This window comes from Coenobita brevimanus, chromosome 64 (assembly GCF_032717465.1).
Source record: "Coenobita brevimanus isolate Jiangsu-jjx chromosome 64, ASM3271746v2, whole genome shotgun sequence".
NCBI classification, from domain to species: Eukaryota; Metazoa; Arthropoda; class Malacostraca; order Decapoda; family Coenobitidae; genus Coenobita; species Coenobita brevimanus.
Window position 1 is genome coordinate 10,063,059 of NC_137017.1, and position 20,723 is coordinate 10,083,781.

At 40.9% G+C, this 20,723-nt stretch overlaps 1 protein-coding gene across 1 annotated transcript in view; it reads right to left on the reverse strand.

The window, feature by feature from the left end:
• LOC145404582 (uncharacterized) overlaps positions 1-20,723 on the reverse strand; it is a 34,470-nt gene that overhangs the window by 4,779 nt on the left and 8,968 nt on the right. Inside the window, exon 2 of the mRNA XM_080276091.1 lies at positions 4,861-5,053. Coding sequence (XP_080132217.1) covers positions 4,861-5,053 — 193 coding nt within the window. The remainder of the gene's footprint in view (positions 1-4,860; positions 5,054-20,723) is intronic.

Below are 20,723 nucleotides of genomic sequence, written 5' to 3' on the forward strand. Positions count from 1 at the left end.
CATCATCAGTATTCTTGCTCTTTTCCTTAACTACATATTTCTAAACATACATCTTCTTCAGTTCTTCTATCCCATTTCCTTACCGCACATGCATTCTCTGTATATTGTCGAAATATATAAGCAAAAAGAAAAATGTGTAAGCAAAACAATACTAATTCCTACCTAAGAGTATAAAGGTAAGACTAGTGGAGAAAGTGCATTAATGGGGTTGCTGTGACAGAGTGAGAGAAGAGATATAGTGACACATGACACAGCAGATGCATTAGATAGAGACAAGGGGGACTGAATCCAATAGAGAGAGAGAGAGAGAGACAGATAGACAGACAGACAGACAGAATTTCCATCCATAAACAACACCCTAAAATTTAAAGGAACCACTAATCACAGCCTAAAAAAACACAGAACTAAAAGAATGGCCCAACCTGTCTTATTCAAGGTACAGAGGAGACTTCATAAATCCCACTTAGCTTGTTATCAGTCCATTTATCTGTTGCCATACGTCCAGTCCCACAGTTTATAGGTGGGGACGATAAAAGTAAATAACTAAACACCAAACTGTGTATTCGTATTTGTCCTGTGATGCATATAAGAGTTTAGGGTTCGAGCACAAAAGTGGCAAACATTTTGGGAACTGACAGAATGCCGCTCATACGAATGCATGTGCATTAACCCTGTCAGTTTAACCGATGATAGATACATATTAACACACACAAACACACAATAACTGTTACAGCATTTTGGTTTTCACATGCATCTCTCCTACAGACACCTCTTCCCCATTCCTTCTTCACCAGCATGAAGCAAGGTTAATACTGTTTATCACTCACCCTCCTATAAGTCCGATCCTGCAGTGAAACTAATACGAACTGATTTATAGACAGATACGTCAAATTTATCAGCTTATTTGAGGTATGCACCATAAAATTAACTAAAAAAACACTCTTGTTTGTGTCTGTAGTCATGGTACAATGAGAACTCTGTTAATTTTATTTTGCCTTTATCAGTCTGTTTATCTCTAACCAAGATCGAACTTGAGGTTCTCCGGTTACAAGCTGGATATGTTCCCATTGTAACACTGTCGCCACATATGTCTGAATATTATAGTCGTTTATATATGTCTCATTATAGTTTAAGTTTTTATACACTGGATGAAAATAATAACCACAAGTAAGGTCTTTTTAGGCACGACTCAGCGCTGCAACTAGTAAGTTAAATACTTTCACCACCTGCTTGTTGGCCTTCTTATCCTAATTATTCCAACAGGTTTCTCTACAGTCTCTCTCTCTCTCTCTCTCTCTCTCTCTCTCTCTCTCCGTGGACGGAAAACCATCTCTGAGGACGGGTTTTGACTATGTTTAGTTGGTTAAATTATTTGTTTTGTTTTGTGACAAGGTTTATCTGGCTCTGTCTACTTTTCTTTGTTCTACCCCCTCCCCCTTTAAGTTAGAACGCACAAGCCTGAGTAGCGGTGTGGTTCGAACCCTAAGAGGTGACTGGAGATTTTTCGGTCAGTCAGTGCCACCAAGGAGAAGCTAGTCATCTACCCTTAAACATAGTAAACCGCGAAAGTTTAACGTCGAGGCGCCTCACCTCTAAGCGGATGGTTTGCTCTCTCTCTCTCTCTCTCTCTAATTCTCCGTCTCCATTCTCCACCGATGTTTTTCTATTCTGAAAAGATGGACGCTTACTTGACTATGCCAGCCTCCAAACCTTTCCTAAACAGACAGGCGTGAAAAATGGACCAACCACTCCTTCCCTCACAAATAGCCTCTTTTTTTTTTTTTTTTTTTTTTTTTTTTTTGCCTACTGAGTAAATATCCGGGGCACTTACAGGCAGATATTCTTAGCCACACAATCTCATCTGCTGGTGTGATGAGAGGAATGGTAAATATACTCAACCTGCAAAAAGTACTCGTCGATCTCTCTCTCTCTCTCTCTCTCTCTCTCTCTCTGTTTCTGTCTGTGAAATTTGAAAAGCTTCCAGGATACTTATCGACAAGAAGAAGAAAAGTGAGAGGGCTGAAAATAGGATAAATGTGAGAAAGGTAAAGGAAGAGAAAGAGGACACAGAAAAAGAAAGAGGCTGGGAGGGGGGAGAAAAAAAAATGACTATTATAGAGGAGGAAGAAGAACAAAGATACAGAAGATGAGGAGAGAAAAAAATGAGAGTAGGAAAGGAGAACAGAATAGACAGAAAAGACGGAGGAGGAGGAGGCGGAGGAGGAGAGGAGATGAATAAGGAAGAGGTGAAAGAGGAGAAAAAAGGAGAGAGAATGAGATTTTAATATGATGAGAAGAAAAAATAGAATTTCCTCATCATACGGGTATGGTTTGCACTCACAGGCTCCTATGATTCAGTCTAAGCTGAATGAAATCACCTTGTGAATACTGGAGTAGAATACTAGGACTGCCCTGACCATGAGAGGGCTAGTGGTACCAAATCAGTACTGTCAGTCTCAAATGCTCCTCTTCATCTGAATCTGAATCGCTTGAAGTTAGGTGGAATAAATGACTGGAGTTTTCATTCGTGTGAAGGGGTTATAAGTACTGGTTTTAGCAAACAGACTCCTATGCCTGCCAAATTAAATAAATGACTAGCTAGAACAGAATACTAGAGATGTCCCATCCACGAGAGGGTTAATGGCACCAATGTCGATAATCTCAGACTTTTATGTACACTCATTTGAACCAAATTTTCTGCTTTAGCAAGCAAAAAATATAAAGCTAAAATTTTCCACACCATGAAAGTGTTAATGGTCCTAGTATTAACATTCAGGCTCCTATCACTCACTCCAAGTAGAACTGAATCATCTGAACTTCGGTGTAATAAAATGCTAGAGTTATCACGACCATGAAATGGTTAAGTGGGAGAAAGGAGGCTGGGGATGTGAAAGGCATTACCAAGAGGAGAAATGAGGGTTTGTGAGTGTGGGTGTGTTGCCTCTCACAACACACACACACACACACACACACACACACACACACACACACACACACACACACACACACACACACACACACACACACACACACACACACACACACAATTAACAAACTGTTTTATCGGGTTGAGCCACTAATGGACCTCGTGTGTTGTTAATATTTATGTATGATTAAAATTTTTTTGTTTGGTCAGTATGAATATGATAAAACTAATAAGCGAGGAATCTGAGAGAGAGAGAGAGAGAGAGAGAGAGAGAGTCACAAAACTAGTACACTGAAGGACATTCTTCTTTTATTTGCACCAATGAATGAAGCTCCACTGAACGACAGCACGTCCTCCTCGTATGGATAGCAGTACCCGAAATTAACCCTTCCAGATGCTGGTTAAGTATGAGTAGGAATGGGGGTGTCTATATTATGTGCACTTTAACTGGGCATAAAATTTGCTTCTAACTTGAATACTGAGCTGTAACAAGACGCTGACATTTGAATACGACGCTAGTCACGAACGAGTTCTATGGTAATGATGTAAAGGCTAGCATTATCTTTTTCTGGCATAGTGCTGCGGGATGAAAATCTCAGTCAAGTTAGTGAGAAAGGACTATAGTTTTAAAAAAATCTCGTGAAAGCCTGAATGAAATAGCCAGCCTACGTGCTGTAGTGCGACACTTTCCGGTGGTGGCACCTATATAACCGATTGACTATGCTGCCTAATATTATTGAATAAACGTCTCTCAACTCCCTATCCCACCTACTGGAGGATTGGGTGCTGCAGGAGAAGGGCAACTTTAGCCTGCAGTCCACCGGGCTCACGTCTAGATATGCCTGAGACCACAACAACATCGAAAGAATTAAAGCGCACCATTCTCCTCCCTTATAACAGCCCCGGCAACGCCCCTCAAGACACACACTAGAACACCAAATACTGAAGCGAGTAAACGGTAGAAACAGGACCCTAGCAACTGAGCCACTCCCAACGCTTCCCCAGCCTTCCCTTCTCTCTCTGACGGTATATCCGTTTGTGCCTGTCTGTCTGACTAACTGTCTCCCTGTCTTTCACACATTGATGTAGACAAACATGCAAACACATTCACATATCTCAAATTTTCCTCTGTATGTGTGTGTGTGTGTGTGTGTGTGTGTGTGTGTGTGTGTGTGTGTGTGTTGTACCTGAACACCTTCGAACTGATGCTGCACTTTTGTATTATTTTCATGCATCTCAGCTGGGGCGAATCAAGCTGCAGGATTTTTTTAGTATGGAAAGAGAAACGGGAATATGCTCATGTAAATGTGTGACAGAGTCGGGAAGAGTTAAAGAACTGCCTCCCTCCAGATTATGAAAAATCCTAAACAAAAATATGTACGCATTATGATGACCTATGCAATCCTTAACTATCTACTCTCTGAAGGATGTCTGAAACTGTTTGATGGCATTTATGATATTTATGAGACAGCAAGGATGGGCATGTGCCCCTGTTCGTCTCCTAGTAATGCCTTTGATTTTAGTGTACATATTAAATGCACTTTAGATACTGAAAGATCGTAAATGGTCTGATTCGATAACTTTGGATGACATTTGACCAAGATGGAAATCCCTGAACACAAACTTGAAGCACTAGGTACGTTGGCCACAATACGGGCGTACAACTGGGAAGAAATGGCAATTAAACTTTTTTTTTTTTTAATGAAGGTACACCGGTGGTTTGGGAGCTACATGACATACAGATCACTTAAGTGCCTCTGATAGACGAGAAAGGAAAAAAAAAAACGCATGTGAGGCCAAGAGGTTTCATCATATTACCACCTAGAAGGGTAAATGGGAGCATTTCCCTCCTAGAAATGTAAAGACTTTTTTTTTTTTTTTTTTTTTTTTTTAGAACGTTGGACTTTCCTGCCAAAGATAAAGCACATGCTTACGGTCATATGCTGCCAGGGGTGGTGGTGTGGTGGTGGTAGTGCGGCGAGTCCACGGTGCCACGTTAACATAGTCTAGTGTCTCTATATGGGTCTCATCCCCGTCCCACGCATCATCATCATCATCATCATCATCATCATCGTCTTCACTGTGGACTATTGTGGGACCATCTTCTGACCCGTCGTCTCGATCAGTCTGTAGGAAATAGAAAGAAGAAATTAGAGGGAAATATTTCACTAGCCAGACAAATAGATGGATAGGCAAATATAGATTAATGTACAGATAGACAGAGAGATAATTAAAGACTAAGAGATGAATATGCAGATAGACATAGACATCTGAATATATAGAAGAAATTATATCTGAATATATAGAAAAAACTATTGATAGATAGACAAACGCTGTTATGTTATGGACATCTCATACATTAATTCTGCATTGTATCGTGGGACCTCTTCTTGTGTCAGTTTGAAAGGGAGAAGGAGTAACCAGATAAGTAGATAAATAGACAGATAGATAGATGCTCTGATATATGATAGAAAAATCTGATTTATACATTAAAATTTTGATCATTATTTTTAGTACAATAGGAAATGGTGAGATATTAATATTATGAGAGATCCTCAAAAGCACGCCACTGTACCTGTATGTAGGTGGAAAGAGGAGGAAGCTTAGTGTAGCTTCTTTATTGGTCTTGCAGCTACTCCGGAATCTGAAGGATCGTATTTTAAGTGACTTGTGAGATTTCGACCGTAACTATTTGTTTCGAACACTGCAACTCAGTAACCTCTTGTATGTTATTGATGGAATGTATGTCAATATCAAAGCGATGTAAATAACTTACAAGTGAATTGTAACGTGTAATATGCAAAACAAATCGAAAAGGATGAAATGCCAAGAAGTCTTCTATCTTCACTGAATACGACCCAGACATCCAACACTGGCCGAGTATCAGTTTTAACTTAAGTTGTATATACGTAACATCATCTAATTTGTGCCATTCTAGTTATAAATATTAATATATGCCATATATGTGTAATATAGTGTAAACCCAATATTAATCCCTTCAGTTTGACGGTGTATTTTATATTCCATTCTAGCTGTCTCCAAGTGACTTCATTCAAATTAAATCTTTTGGAACTGGAGGATTTACATATAATCTTCATTAACCCCCTCACAACTAGAGGCTTGTTCTATGCTGAATAAAACCATTGAGATGTAGTAAGAATATACTAAGGAAATAACGTCATCAGACTGAAGAGGTTCAAGTATGTCCTGTCGAGATGCATTTGGTAAAAGGGATGGATGGCAGTCTCGACGAAAACATGACAGAGAGAGAGAGAGAGAGAGAGAGAGAGAGAGAGAGAGAAATTGCTACAATTACATTTCGGTTCATAAAAAAAATAATTCACATGTCTTTTTATTCATACTTTTTGTTTTTGCATGACTGTTGGCAATAAATAAAAATATAGACTCCATCATGATGAAAGAGTTACTTAAATTTAGGCTAACTGTGGAAAAAATAAACAAACTCTCGTATATACGGCACAGACAAGCCCACTTATTCTCCTAATCATCTTGAACATTTTTATAATATTTAAAATTATTGAAAGCTGCAGTTATGTAGTTTTTGCATGTCTGTTTCTAATTTTCCGTCCTTACAATTTTGTTAACATGAAAACTTACCTTATTATTATTATTTTTTTTTTACTGTCTTCACAATCAATTATTTAACAATAAAAAGCATCCTTAACTTGACAGAACTGCTAAAACAGCCTATACTTCCACACATTTTCCAGAATGGAGAGCATATAAACATAGGAACGATCACACCCTATTTTATCCACTGTTTTCGGCTCTGGACACGAGATAAGGAGCAACCCGTTCTCGAGGTCCGGTAGACTAGTTCGCCCACGCTCCTACATGGGCTTAGGAGGGTCTACATTTCTATGAGTCTGTTTATGTGCCTATCGATGTCTGTCTGTCTATCTATCTGTCTATCCAGTTATCTTGCTAAAGTCCCTAGAAATTATTTTTTCGCAAAAGCTTATCACAGTTTCCTGCAGAACTGATTGAATAGTGGTTTTAATGTGTAGCATACGAAAATATATCTAAAATAGGAGAATAGATACGAATACAAACATACACAGAAGAAAGGCTCTTCTGTTATTACGTTAAGACAGGAGGCTTTAGGAGTGCTGGGGTGTTTGTGGAAGATGGGTACTGAAGCTTCCTTAAGTCTAGTTCCATTAGTGCTGCAGGTCTCTCCCCCTCTCTCTCTCTCTCTCTCTCTCTCTCTCTCTCTCTCTCTCTCTCATTTCTATTATTTTCTATCGTTTGCACTTTACATCCATCTATTTCTCTCTCTCTCTCTCTCTCTCTCTCTCTCTCTCTCTCTCTCTCTCTCTCTCTCTCTCTCTCTCTCTCTCTCTCTCTCTCTCTCTCTCTCTCATTTCTATTATTTTCTATCGTTTGCACTTTACATCCATCTATTTCTCTCTCTCTCTCTCTCTCTTTCTCTCTCTCTCTCTCTCTCTCTCTCTCTCTCTCTCTCTCTCTCTCTCTCATTTCTATCATTTTCTATCGTTTGCACTTTACATCCATCTATTTCTCTCTCTCTCTCTCTCTCTCTCTCTCTCTCTCTTGTTATGAGAAAGTGCATTAGCTCTTAACAGGGAAGACAGAAAAGTCAAGTATTTGGTTTCACACGTTAGGTGGGAAGGACTCACGGTAAACACACCCTAAGAGAGAACCACGGACACACACACACACACACACACACACACACACACACACACACACACCACACACACACACACACACACACACACACACACGTGGACGCATAAACTCAGTTATGCATATATATTTCCACACAAAAACATACATTATTCGCCCCATCCCTCACACACAAATGAACACAATACAAAGCCGTCCGCTATCAGTGCAGTCATCATACGAGCCAAAACTCATTACTCTCTCTCTCTCTCTCTCTCTCTCTCTCTCTCTCTCTCTCTCTCTCTCTCCTGCATCAAGTAATTAAGTAACAGAAGTGATGAGCTTCCAAGTAGGCGATTTTTTTTTTTCTCTCGCTCAGAATCTCATTTGCAGGAAAACTGTCAAAAGCAGAGTGTTAGACTTGATAACTGTATGATATGTGTTCTGGTGGTGGTGATGGTGGCGTTTTGCGTTATTATTATTATTATTATTATTATTATTATTATTTTATTATTATTATTATTATTTTATTGTTGTTGTTGATAATGATTGTTCACGATGATGACGATCATGGTGACCGTGTTTGGCATTTTCTTCCTCCTACCCTCCTCCCATTTCCTGTCCCTCCTCCTCCTCCTCCTCCTCCTCTGATAACCTCTTTAAACAGTGTCTCCTTATTAACTTTAATGATATGCGTAGTGTTGGCCCTTTCTTCACAAGTGACAAGAGGAATTAACTGTTTAAATTAGCTGAAGTCTGGCTTTCTGTCTGTCTGGAAGTTTATCTGTTTGTCGGCCTTCTGTTTGTCTGTCTGCTTTCCTGCCTGCCTATTGCCCCCTCTTCTCTCTCTCTCCCTCTGTTTCTCTCTCTCTCTCTCTCTCTCTCTCTCTCTCTCTCATCTTGTGTACACACTTAAAGCCGACCACTTAACTTACTCTTCGGCAAGAAAACGTTTCATATTACTTTTTCTCACTATCTTCAATGTCCGTTCTTAAAGGCATCAATTGAGACCGATGGACTTCCAATTTCATTTTATTATTACTCTTTCTTGGCGATTTTGCTCAACTTAGGATGGAATATTTAAACGGGGGGTGTTCCTTGTAGCCTTGAGAATCCATTTTATTATGAATACCTGGTACAACCTGCAGTAACTTAAAATAAATCACCAGGATTCGTGGGGTGAGATCATTGTAAATAAACTCACATAGTAGGCATTTAGATGGACAGGTAGGTATTGTAAATATGTAGAGATAGGTAAACAGATAAAACAGGAAGATAGATAAGTAACTAGACAGAAACAGAAAGACAGAGAGACAGAGACAGATAAATCAAGTAACAGAGATAAACAATTAAACAAGCAATCAAATACATAAAGAAAAATACTGTACCAGAACAAAGGCACACTGATAGCAGAGAACATTACACGAATCCCCCAAGGCCCTCACAGCCTTATCTAACTCCATCAGTGCAACCCAATGCCCTTACTCGGGAACGTGAGGCATAAATTGAAACACTTAGCATGAAGTTAGGAGGCCTGTAATAGCGACTGGAGCTCAAGGTCAAGAGGAAGAGGATAGGTATCAGCTTACAACCTATACATCACATGCTTAAGTACACACGTAATTCCCCTCTCTCTCTCTATTGCTTCCACACACACACACACACACACACACACACACACACACACACACACACACACACACACACACACACACACACACACACACACACACACACACATCGTTAAACCGTATATAATTATTTCAATATGACTTAGACGACTCCAAATATCATATGCCGTAAAATAAATGAACTTGGTGAGGAATCTATACCGTATTATAATTATCTCAACGGCTTCCTGGTGTGTTTTATATTTAAGAAGTCACTAGCACCCTAATAAAATTAAAATAGCCAACTACCACAAACATGCTTTACAATTCAGTGAGAAGGCCATATAATGTTCAGATCGATAACTGTGGAAATTATTGGTGATTCGTGAAAAGCAATTAGCGTGATTATTTACTGAAGGACAAGCCAGGTTCTTCTTTGGTTTACGGATACTAAGCATCCTTCATCTCCTTAAATTACTGGTAAGAAATTAATTAGGACTTTATGACTTTACGGCAGAAATGTAGAGGGATTTATAAAGCTTAAGAGAGAGAGAGAGAGAGGGAGAGAGAGAGAGAGAGAGAGAGAGAGAGAGAGAGAGAGAGAGAGAGAGAGAGAGAGAGAGAGAGAGAGAGAGAGAGAGAGAGAGAGAGAGAGAGAGAGAGAGACGAGGAAAAAAGAAGAAGAAAGACCATGCAAGGAGGATGAAGACAGAAGAAACAGACGGAATGGCTGGGAAGCGATAAAAAAGTGCACGACAAACCAGTTCTTGCATGATTTATGAAAATAAAGCGAGGACAAGTCGTGACAATTTCTCTCTCTCTCTCTCTCTTTCTCTCTCTCTCTCTCTCTCTCTCTCTCTCTCTCTCTCTCTCTCTTTCTCTCTCTCTGTCGTTTTTCTTTCATCTGTCTGGGTGGGGCATGAAGGTCGGATGCCACAGACGGCGGCCTCGAACTTATGAACCTCATTTACGTCACTCAATTGCTTGGCGGGGCGTTGGATCCTCCTGCTTGCCATCCATCCTCCTGCCGTGCGCTGCACTTATTTCGTTTAATATCTGTCATTCAACTCATCTGTCTTTCTGTCTTTTTTTCTTTCTGTTTACCTACAAGTATACTTGTCTATCTACTTGTCTATTTATGTCTGTCTGTTTCTGCCTATCAATCTGTCTGTCTGTCTATCTATGTGCATAAATTAGGCTTAATTAGTTTAGCAGTCTTCACACTAAAACCTGTATTATATCCACTGAAAAAACAGACGTTCTCTAGGGGAGTGATAACCATATTCTGACATTTACTTTACTTGCATTTTGTATCGCTGGTGTTAAATCCTGTCTTTTTGTAGCCTTTTATACTTTCATGATTGTTGTTGAGTTAATAAAGTGTCATGTATCTTTGTTTGCTTACCACGTCGTCCTATTGATTCTGAAATCAGATCTCCTTCTCACGAGCTGGAGTTTCGTCGTTTAGTCTGTCCTCGTGTTCTTAAGTTTATAATTCCGCGTACTTACACACTCACTTTGTGTTTGTTCAGCTTTTTTGGTGTTGGATCCTTTCTTCCTGTAATCAGATCCGTTTTCCAGCCCTGCAGCTTCTTCTTTTATGCTCTTTTTATAATCTTGCGTTTATATTCCGCCATCAGTTTCGACAGTTACTTCGTTTACTTTGCCTCGAATAATGTTTTATCCTCCTATCTTGTAGTCTTATCCCACGGCCCTGCTCTTCAGTTAATTTTCTCATGTTGACACTACGGACTGGAATCTGTTTTGCATAATGGGAGACTTCATGGCACCTTTTAGCTAATCACTTGCAGATAACGCCATTTTATTCCCTCGTATATTTACATCTCGACATTTCTTACATGAGTAACATCACCTCCCTCTCGTAACTCGAATTTAATTTTGGTAGGAGGAACAAGTAAAAGGAAGATCATACAGTATACTCACTTGTTTCATTTACAGACAAATCATAGTTATCCGAAACATCCTTTAAGCTTTCACCCGAGGGAAGGACATAGGAAGGAAACTGCAGAATCTTCCTAAGTCTCTTGTTTTTCCCTTAATTAATTTATTATTATTATTATTATTATTATTATTATTTTAGCGATTCTGTCCTCTAACATAAAATTTTAAAGGAGGGACGAGAAAAAAATAGGATGCAAAATCTTTCCACATCTCCCATTCTTCATGCAATAATAATTCCCAAGATATGCAAGGAAGATGAAAGTAAAAGTCTCTTGATGTATCTTGTGTTGGAGAGGACGCCTTCACGAGATGGCACCGATATAGCTGGGCGACTCCACTGCCAGGTTGTACAAACATCTCTCAACTTCTTCCCTATCCCAACGAAAACAAGATGGTGGACTGCAGGAAAAGGGCAACTACAGCCTGCAGTGCACTGGGTTCAATTCTAGATGAGCCTGGGTTCACGACAGCAGCAGTGAATCTTGCTCCTTATCTTTACGAGCCTTCACAGTAACGTGGAAATACCGATGCTGCGTTTTCATTCATCGCCCCCTTGTTTGGTTTAGGGTTGTATTATACTCCTCTCTCTCTTTCACTATTTCCTCACTCTTCTATTCCTTCTCTCTGTCTCTCTGTCTGTCTCCCTGTCTGTCTATCTGTCTGTCTGTCTCTTTCTGTCTCTTTCTCTCTCTCTCTCTCTCTTTCTCTCTCTTTCTCTCTCTTTCTCTCTCTCTCTCTCTCTCTCTCTCTCTCTCTCTCTCTCTCTCTCTCTCCCCGTCCTTCATATATATATATATATATATATATATATATATATATATATATATATATATATATATATATATATATATATATTTATATATTAAATACGAGTTTCTCTTCCCCTTGTCAAGAACTGCCTTCACTAGCCCGGTCATTTTTCGACAGGTTTGCGGACCTGAAAGACAAGAGAAGAATATCAAAAGAAACAAAAACAAGAATCAACGTAACGAATCCAAGAAAAGAAGAAATATAATGCCCAAAGAAATAAAAACATGGACTGAGTAAGAAGGGAAGCAGTGCCAAATATGGCTATGCTCAAAACCTACACGAGTTGCTAAATACACAGTCCGGGGCACACAAAAAAAGGAGCTATAAACAAAAATGCACTCCCAGACAACAACAGTGCAGGAGCTAATGGCTGTCGGCTGTCTCTAAGCGGTCAGCTCTCCTCTCCCTTAAGTGTGACAGATAAATTTACGAATGCATACATTACTAGCACTTCAGCTAACAATTCAGTTTCGGTAGCCATCTGTTCCGACACCTTGCTCAGTTCAAAAAGAACAAATATATGCAGTATTGATATATACGCAAAAGATTATACGGCAAACCGTCTCATATGAATATTCTGGGTTCCAGGTACTTTAAATACTTTAGGGTTATTACTATTGTGATATGTGACTTATTTCGGTTGAGGGTATTTCTCCAAAGGTTTAACGGGATTATATTCTCCCCCCCCCCTAAATTTAAAGACTATAAGTGAAATACACACACACACACACACACACACACACACACACACACACACACACACACATATGAGAGAGAGAGAGAGAGAGAGAGAGAGAGAGAGAGAGAGAGAGAGAGAGAGAGAGAGAGACTGTGACGAAAGTGAAGGTACTGCGTTGGTGTGTGTGTGTGTGTGTGTGTGTGTGTGTGTGTGTGTGTGTGTGTGTGTGTGTGTGTGTGTGTGTGTGTGTGTGTGTGTGTGTGTGTGTGTGTGTGTGTGTGTGTGTGTGTGTGTGTGTGTGTGTGTGTGTGTGTGGTACTAGTAGTAGCAGTAGTAGCAGCAGTATCTGTTAATGTGTGCGTGCGTGGCTGCAATCCCTCGTCCCCTGTCACACTCAATCACACTCAAAAACATGATATATCTTTCTGTCACTCAAACCCACTCTTAGCTACTCTCACCCCACTCCATTTCATCACAATATCCCCGTGTTGATTCCCTCTCTCTCTCTCTCTCTCTCTCTCTCTCTCTCTCTCTCTCTCTCTCTCTCATGCAAGCCGTGGTGAACATTAAAGTGGATGCTGTTAGAATGCCCTTTTATAAATTTGTATGTGTTCCCACTCTTGGTTCATCGAATGGTAAATACAGACGTGCATATGCATAGCCATTACATCACTTTGATTTTCACATGCACTACTCTCCCTACAGACATCCCTTTCTCATTCATACTTGTCCAGCATGAGGAAGAGTTGATTCTGGCTATTACTCTCCCTCCAAGGAAGAGGTCCAGTTCTGCAGTGGGCCAAGTATGGACCGACTCAGAAACAGATGGTCATTAGATGAAGAGAACAATTTGTCGCTGGCTCCTATGATTCTAGCAGCAGCCTTAATGACCACTACCTACCGTAATTACAACCATAGCAGACCACAGGGTTTAATCTAGACGCTCCTTGAAGGTCACACACACACACACACACACACACACACACACACACACACACACACACACACACTCACACACACACACACTCACACACACACACACACACACACACACACATTCTCTCTCTCTCTCTCTCTCCCCGTGTGTGTCTGTCTAAGGGTAAGCAAGGGCGAGAGGATATTGCTTTAGGGGAAGGCCATAAATTTTTTTCTCTCTCTCTCTCTCTCTCTCTTCTCTCTCTCTCTCTCTCTCTCTCTCTTTCTGCAAGTGCAGTTTCTGCAGTTTCCATGGACCTCTCTCATTCTCTTTCATGCTTATGTGGCATGTACAGTACCTCTGTAGCTCCCCTTCCCCCCCCCTCTCTCTCTCTTTTCTCTCTCTCTCTCTCTCTCTCTTTGGGGTCACTTTGAAGCCGGGTGTTATTAAATGGAGGGGGGGGAGAGGGTAGGGGGGTTAGTTTATGAGAACACCATCAAGGGATGTAAACGACATGGGAAGAACATGAACACAACACGAGAAGAAGAAAAATGAAGAAGAAAAAGAAGAACAACTTGAAGAGGCGAATAAGATAAGATGAGATGAAGAGGAGGAGAGGAAAAGAATAAAATGACAGAATGGATAGTCCGACAGAGGATAGACAGGAAGAACTATGGGCAGGCAGTTTCTTTTATGGGGCGGCTAAACTCTAATGTGCTACCTAGGGGTGTTATATGAGCCGGGAACCACACACGGCCATACTAAAAGCTCGTTAACTGTCTTTATGTGCCCCTCCTCCCCCTCTCTCTCTCTCTCTCTCTCTCTCTCTCTCTGTTCGACCTATCGTTCTATTTGTTCTGGATAACAATGTGTGTCCTGGAACTTACGGCCTTGATGTGGGTGAAATAGGAAGACTTTGTAGTACCTCTTATCTTGGCGAATCATTTTGCGTATTATACCCCAGCATTTTCTAGTGTGCTACTTACTTCGTTCTATTATCGACATTATTTGCATCAGTAATCTATAGAAGAGCCTGTGAGTGTATATTATATCGTTATTAACACTTCAGTATGGAGGGATAATTCTAGCAGTCTACTCCAGCTAACAAGAAACCCATCTACTCGCCTAGGAATGAGCTAAAGGACCCTGAAGGTGTATATTTCTTCTGCCACTCTCTTACCATTGTCGATTCAACAGCTTACCCTTTCTAACCATCTCACAACCAGTTCCAGTCCCATGCCTTTCACTCTACTCACACTCAACCATGCCCAGTACCCATAATTCACCCCCTCTTCTATTGCCATTGTCACTGTCTCCAATTCAGCAGCTCCCTCTTCCCCTTCACTCACCAGCTCGCCCTGCCACAATCGCCCTAACAAACAGTGGTCCGTGTCCTAAATGGCATAGGAGGCTTCGTATCACCTCTTCCTGATCGGTTTATTTTGCATATTACACCTTACCTTTCTCTTGTGTATATCTCTTCAATGTCGACACTGTCCGCATTAATAACACGCAAAAGGATAGGGTGTAATGTGCAGAGTAACTTGCTAGCGAAGAGGTATTGCGGAACCTCCATTGTCACCATCCCTTATTCAATAACTCACCCACCCTGACCCTTCCTCCCTCACTGACCGACTTGCCCTGACACACTTACTCACCCTTGCATAAACCAAACCAATCATGTCTTAACACCCACCCAACCCCTCACCCATAGAGACCTGTCCTTTCACCCATTACACCACGTAGTGTACCGTAATTCCGTCCGCCCGTCTCTCCCTCCTTTCCTGGCCACTTTCATTTTCCATCTCTTCTTCTATTCATCTTACCCTCCAGTTTTCTCTATCTACTTGTATTTCTCTCATCTTGTCTATCTTACTCTTCCACCTCCTCTTTTACTTTCTGCTTTTCCCCCTCATACTCTTTCCCTCCATATTTCCCTTTCTCCTTTTTGCCCTTCTTTCCTATCCTCCTTCCCTCCTTTGTCCCTCGACCGTTTCGTTCTTCCTTTTCTCCACTTAGTCCTCTGTCCTTTCAATTTTTCTAGTTTCTTTTATACCTACCTCCTTCCCTGCTTTTCTGCTTCCCTAAGGGCAAAGTCATAGGGAGAGCTAGGAGGAGGGTAAGGCAGATAAGCGTCACAGACCGAGACACAGGTGATAGTCGCAGCAGAGGGCGGTATGGTGTAGATTGAAGAGTAAAGACATAGGAAGGTTAGGAGTAGGGTGCAGACGGTGAAAAAGAAGGTAGGTGGAATGAAGTACACAACTGTATAGTGTAGTACTGGTTATTTGACTGCTGCCGACTGGCGTTACCTTGTAAGCATCCATCCTACAAACTCAGTTGCATTCAGTGAGCCTCGAATCCATGTCAAGGGTGTCCTCAAACATGAGGTTAGGACCAAACCGACCCAGCCACCGAATCGCTTCTTATTCCTTCTTTTCTACTCCCCTGAACCCCCCCCCCTCTCTCTCACACACACACACACACACACACACACACACACACACACACACACACACACAACTTATTCCTGCTCTTTCAACCAAAGTCCCTCACTCCCTCATCCTAACCCCTACAAAAATAAATAAATAAATAAATAAATAATAGAAGCTTAAGTAAATAGCAACATTCCTTTAAAAATTTTTAGTCAGACTTTTCATGTCGAATTTTTTTATGTAAATGATAAATGCACACAGCAGATTTCTCTCTCTCTCTCTCTCTGGTGCTTTTTCAGACTCTGGTCTTAACACCACCGGACCATTTTATTCGGCATAGAGGGAGATTTTTCTAACAGTATGGGTTACTTGTAATCGCCACTAACCCTTTTACAGCAAAAGGTTCTCACTACCTTGAACAAAATTACTTGATAACAACTTTTCCTAAGCAGTTTCTTCTGCGTTTTTTCTCGTCGATTTTCTTATGTACATTATTGATGCAAACTTTGTTAGAATTAAAACGCTATAAATGACATTCCATAGCTTATGCAGGTGCAATAGGCACCATAAGCTGCTAATAAGGAGGTCCTACGAAGCCTTCTATGTGGCCTAGAATACCCCCAGATATGCATCATACCGATTATATTCAGTCTGGTGGAAACCTCACGTTCTCAAGGGCCTGAAGCTATAAACTTCATAAGCTCCGAGCTTTTCCTATTTAACCCCAAGTGAGTGTTTTGGTAGCGTGTCTAAATTTCACACAAGCCTATAATCCCTTTGAGCCGAGAATAACTTTGACCGAAATTGAATCTTGGCTGTTTGTTTTGGTAGTGGGCCGAGTTGAGGATGCAGACTGTAGGAGGGTGAATTTGTGTGTTTGTGTCATTATGATGGAGATGTCTGGCGTCGTAGCGTGTGTGTGGGTTGGGAGGGAGGTCAAAAAAAATTTCCTATCATATATTCCCACCTAGATGGGAGCATATATATATATATATATATATATATATATATATATATATATATATATATATATATATATATATATATATATATATATATATATATATATATATATATATATATATATATATATATATATATATATATATATCCCTCATAATCACACATGCATATATACACACACAAAGAAAACTCCCTTCCCTTTGCTCCTGACAAAATGCACAAGCAAACCAAACACAAGATCCACCCCAAACAATTCTATACCTCGCCTACCCAACGCTTCGCACGACACATCTACCCTGTATCCACTCCATCATGAGATAACTTAACGCATGTCCTAGAGGTTATCTCTCTCTCTCTCTCTCTCTCTCTCTCTCTCTCTCTGGCGCCAATTGTGTCCGCCACGACTGAATATGATGGATGGTGGCTTAAGCAGAGGTAGACGCGAATGCAGATTTCTTAGACTCTGTAATGAATCACTGAGACAGAGGATTTTCTCTGAGATGGAACTGATAATGGCAAACAAGGAAGACCAGAACAGATGAAGCCCTATCGTCCGAGAGGTCCTTTTGGGATTCCTCTTCCTCTTCCCCTTCCATCTTCTACTTCTTCTCAGCCTCTTGTCCTTTCTTATCCTTTCCATGGCAGTTTTCTCGAGCAGAGTGGAACCAGTTTTTGTTCCTAGATGTCAGGCGAATACCATGGCAATGAGGGAGGGGTAGAAGGGAGGGAGCGAAAAAGGCTGAGAGAGGGACAGGCAGGATAGGCATAAAAGCACGGGTGGAGAGGAATAAAAGAGGGTGGAGGTGAAGGTTGGCTAGGCAGGGAATTACCGCGCTGCCCCCGGCCCACAGCAACTCATACATGCACTCCTGTGTCCACTTATGTACCTGCGTATATATATATGTGTATCTACAGTATATACTTACATTTATAAATGTATTTGCACATACGTATGCAGGCGCATATATATATATATATATATATATATATATATATATATATATATATATATATATATATATATATATATATATATATATATATATATATACACGCAACACAAAAAATTATGCACACGCAGACTATCCCTAAAGCGACACAATCTGCATGCTCACATATGTGAAGGACACAATTATGCAGTCCACAGCAAATATACATGCAAAAATTTGTACATACTACAGTATCAAATACGGTGCATGCACAGAAGTTACAAACACACATTCTGTATATATGTGTTCATACTCGCATAGATAGACACATTGCTCTCTCTCTTTCTCTCTCTCTCTCTCTCTCTCTCTCTCTCTCTCTCTCTCTCTCTCTCTCCTTATGGGCATTCAGGAAATTGCTGGCCTGATAGTTCAGACTCACTGAATTATTTTTCCCTAAGCCTACTGTCCTAATATGAAAATCTGTCGAGTTGGTTACAACACAAAGGAAAAACAAAAGCTAAATTTGGTTTTACTGTCAGTATTTTTCTTTGATTGGACAGATTATTAGCGTGTGTATGTAAAGGAGAAGAAGAAGGAAAAGACGGAGGAGGGATATAAAAGGTGGAAGTGAGACTACATAGGAAGTGCTTTGTGTCGTGGGATGGAGAGGAACACAGAAGTACTGTAAACTTAAACTGAGGATGAAGGAACCAGGTGGGGAATAAAATGAAGGAGGGTGTATAAAATGTATTAAAGAGTTATTCTCCCTAGCATCTCTCTCCTACACATTTATTTTTGTTTATGGCTCATTAATATTTTCTTCAGTATTACTTACAAAATTTATGAAGGAATTTAAAAGAAATAAATGAATTCAAGACGGCAGTGAGGTTTAGTATCCGAAGTATATCACTAAGGAAGAGATGCCGCAAATCCTCTAAGCCTACGAGAATAGGAGCCTGAGAGTGGAGTGGCTGGAGGACGAGGAGGTAGACCATAACTGAGGTGGAAATACAAGGTGGGGAAATATGGTACTTCAACGGAGTGGCTGGAAGGAGTGGCGGACTAAGAAAGAGGTCGAAGGACACAGTACAGAGTATACAGGGAAAGGTATAGCCTATGGGAGTGGAGTGTCTGGAAGAGGAACCGGAACGAGATAAAGGAACCAAGTGGTGGGAATACTGTATATGAAGAAGGGTGTAGGAGAGTGGAGTGCATGGTGGAAAAACTTGAAGTCGTATCATAATCGGTGTAAGACGTTTTCTTGAATACCGTCCGTACCAGTTAATTTCCGCACATGGCTGTTTAATAATTTCCTGTATGTTATTTATGCAACGTATATCAGTGTTAAAAGGCTACAAGTAACATATAAGAGAATAATTAAGTATAATGCTCAGAATAACTTTAAAAGAGGAGGTTCTAAAAAGCCATCTAAATTCCCAAGAATATTGGCCAAGATGAGATGATCAAAAGGGAAGACAGTGCGTCTTGTGAGGATGGATCGTTGCATAGTAGGGAACCAAATATTGGCTGGAGATCTTTTTGTCGAGGTCACCTCTCACGTGATGCAGCATCAGGGTACAAATATAATTGGATACGCACATGCTAATTTCAGTCACCACGGGGTTTAGAAATTATTTTGTGTTGTAGAAGACAGGGCTGTGAGGGTTGACTGTGTGTGTGGGGAGGGAGGGGGGATGCAGTGCGTGGTTTGACTGCACGTGAGGTGTGGTTGTGTGTGGTCTGATAGTGTGTGTGTTGTAGTGTGAAATTGTGAGGTGTGTGTGTGTGTGTGTGTGTGTGTGTGTGTGTGTGTGTGTGTGTGTGTGTGTGTGTGTGTGTGTGTGTGTGTGTGTGTGTGTGTGTGTGTGTGAGCACGAATGTGATTGTTTGTGTGTTTTGATAGGCCATGATGTGGTAGTGTCGTGAGAGGTGTGATAGAGGTGTGGCAGTGTGGGGTGTGGCAGTTTGTGGTACGGCAGGATAAATTACAGCGGTGTGATGGTGTGCTCCTTGGGAGAGTACTGCGTCAGTGAGAGGTGTGCCAGCGTGAGGTGTAGTAATAAGAGGTATAGCGGTGTGGAATATGGCAGAATGTGGCAGTGTGTACTGTGTATGATTTGTGATGTGTGATGTATGAGATGTGAAGTACGAGCGTGTCTTGCATGTGGAAAGGACTGACAGAAGGAAAACAAGAAAAAGGCGCATGGAGAGAGAGAGAGAGAGAGAGAGAGAGAGCTTTGAGAGGCTCTGTGTAGGGCAAGTGTTAGTCAGTGGTATAGTGTGAAATGTGACAATGTGTGATTGGGCTATATGAAGTGCATGTGAAGTGTGGCAGTGTTTGGCATGACAGTTTGAGGCGTTTGTGTTTGGTGATGCAGTGTGAAGTGTGACAGTGTTTGGTGCGGCAGTGTGAGGTGTGGTAGTGTGTGGTTTGGCAGTAGTGCAAAGTAACTGTTTCCTAAGCTTCTTGTTCCTGTTTACCTATGAACGAGTAGGTACCTAGATGTAGTGTAAATAGTCTGACATTTCACATTCCACGAGAAGACACTACAGCCTCCTACCGTACACTCACACAAATGCGACACCAGCCATCTCACACGCACCCCACCTCTTCCCTATACACCGCTTCCCATCACTACCCAAGCCTTGGTGGAGAGGTTTCGTGGCAATACCCCTCCATATTGTAAACATCCAGTCCTGCAGTGGACTGCACATCCTTCTTCACATTCAAAGTAATTTTTAGGCATGATTTATCTTCCAGTGAATAGTAGCTGCCTGATCACCCACCAAAACTTCTTATCCCATCACCATCTCCCCTTAAAATATTCTAACGAGCCGTAATG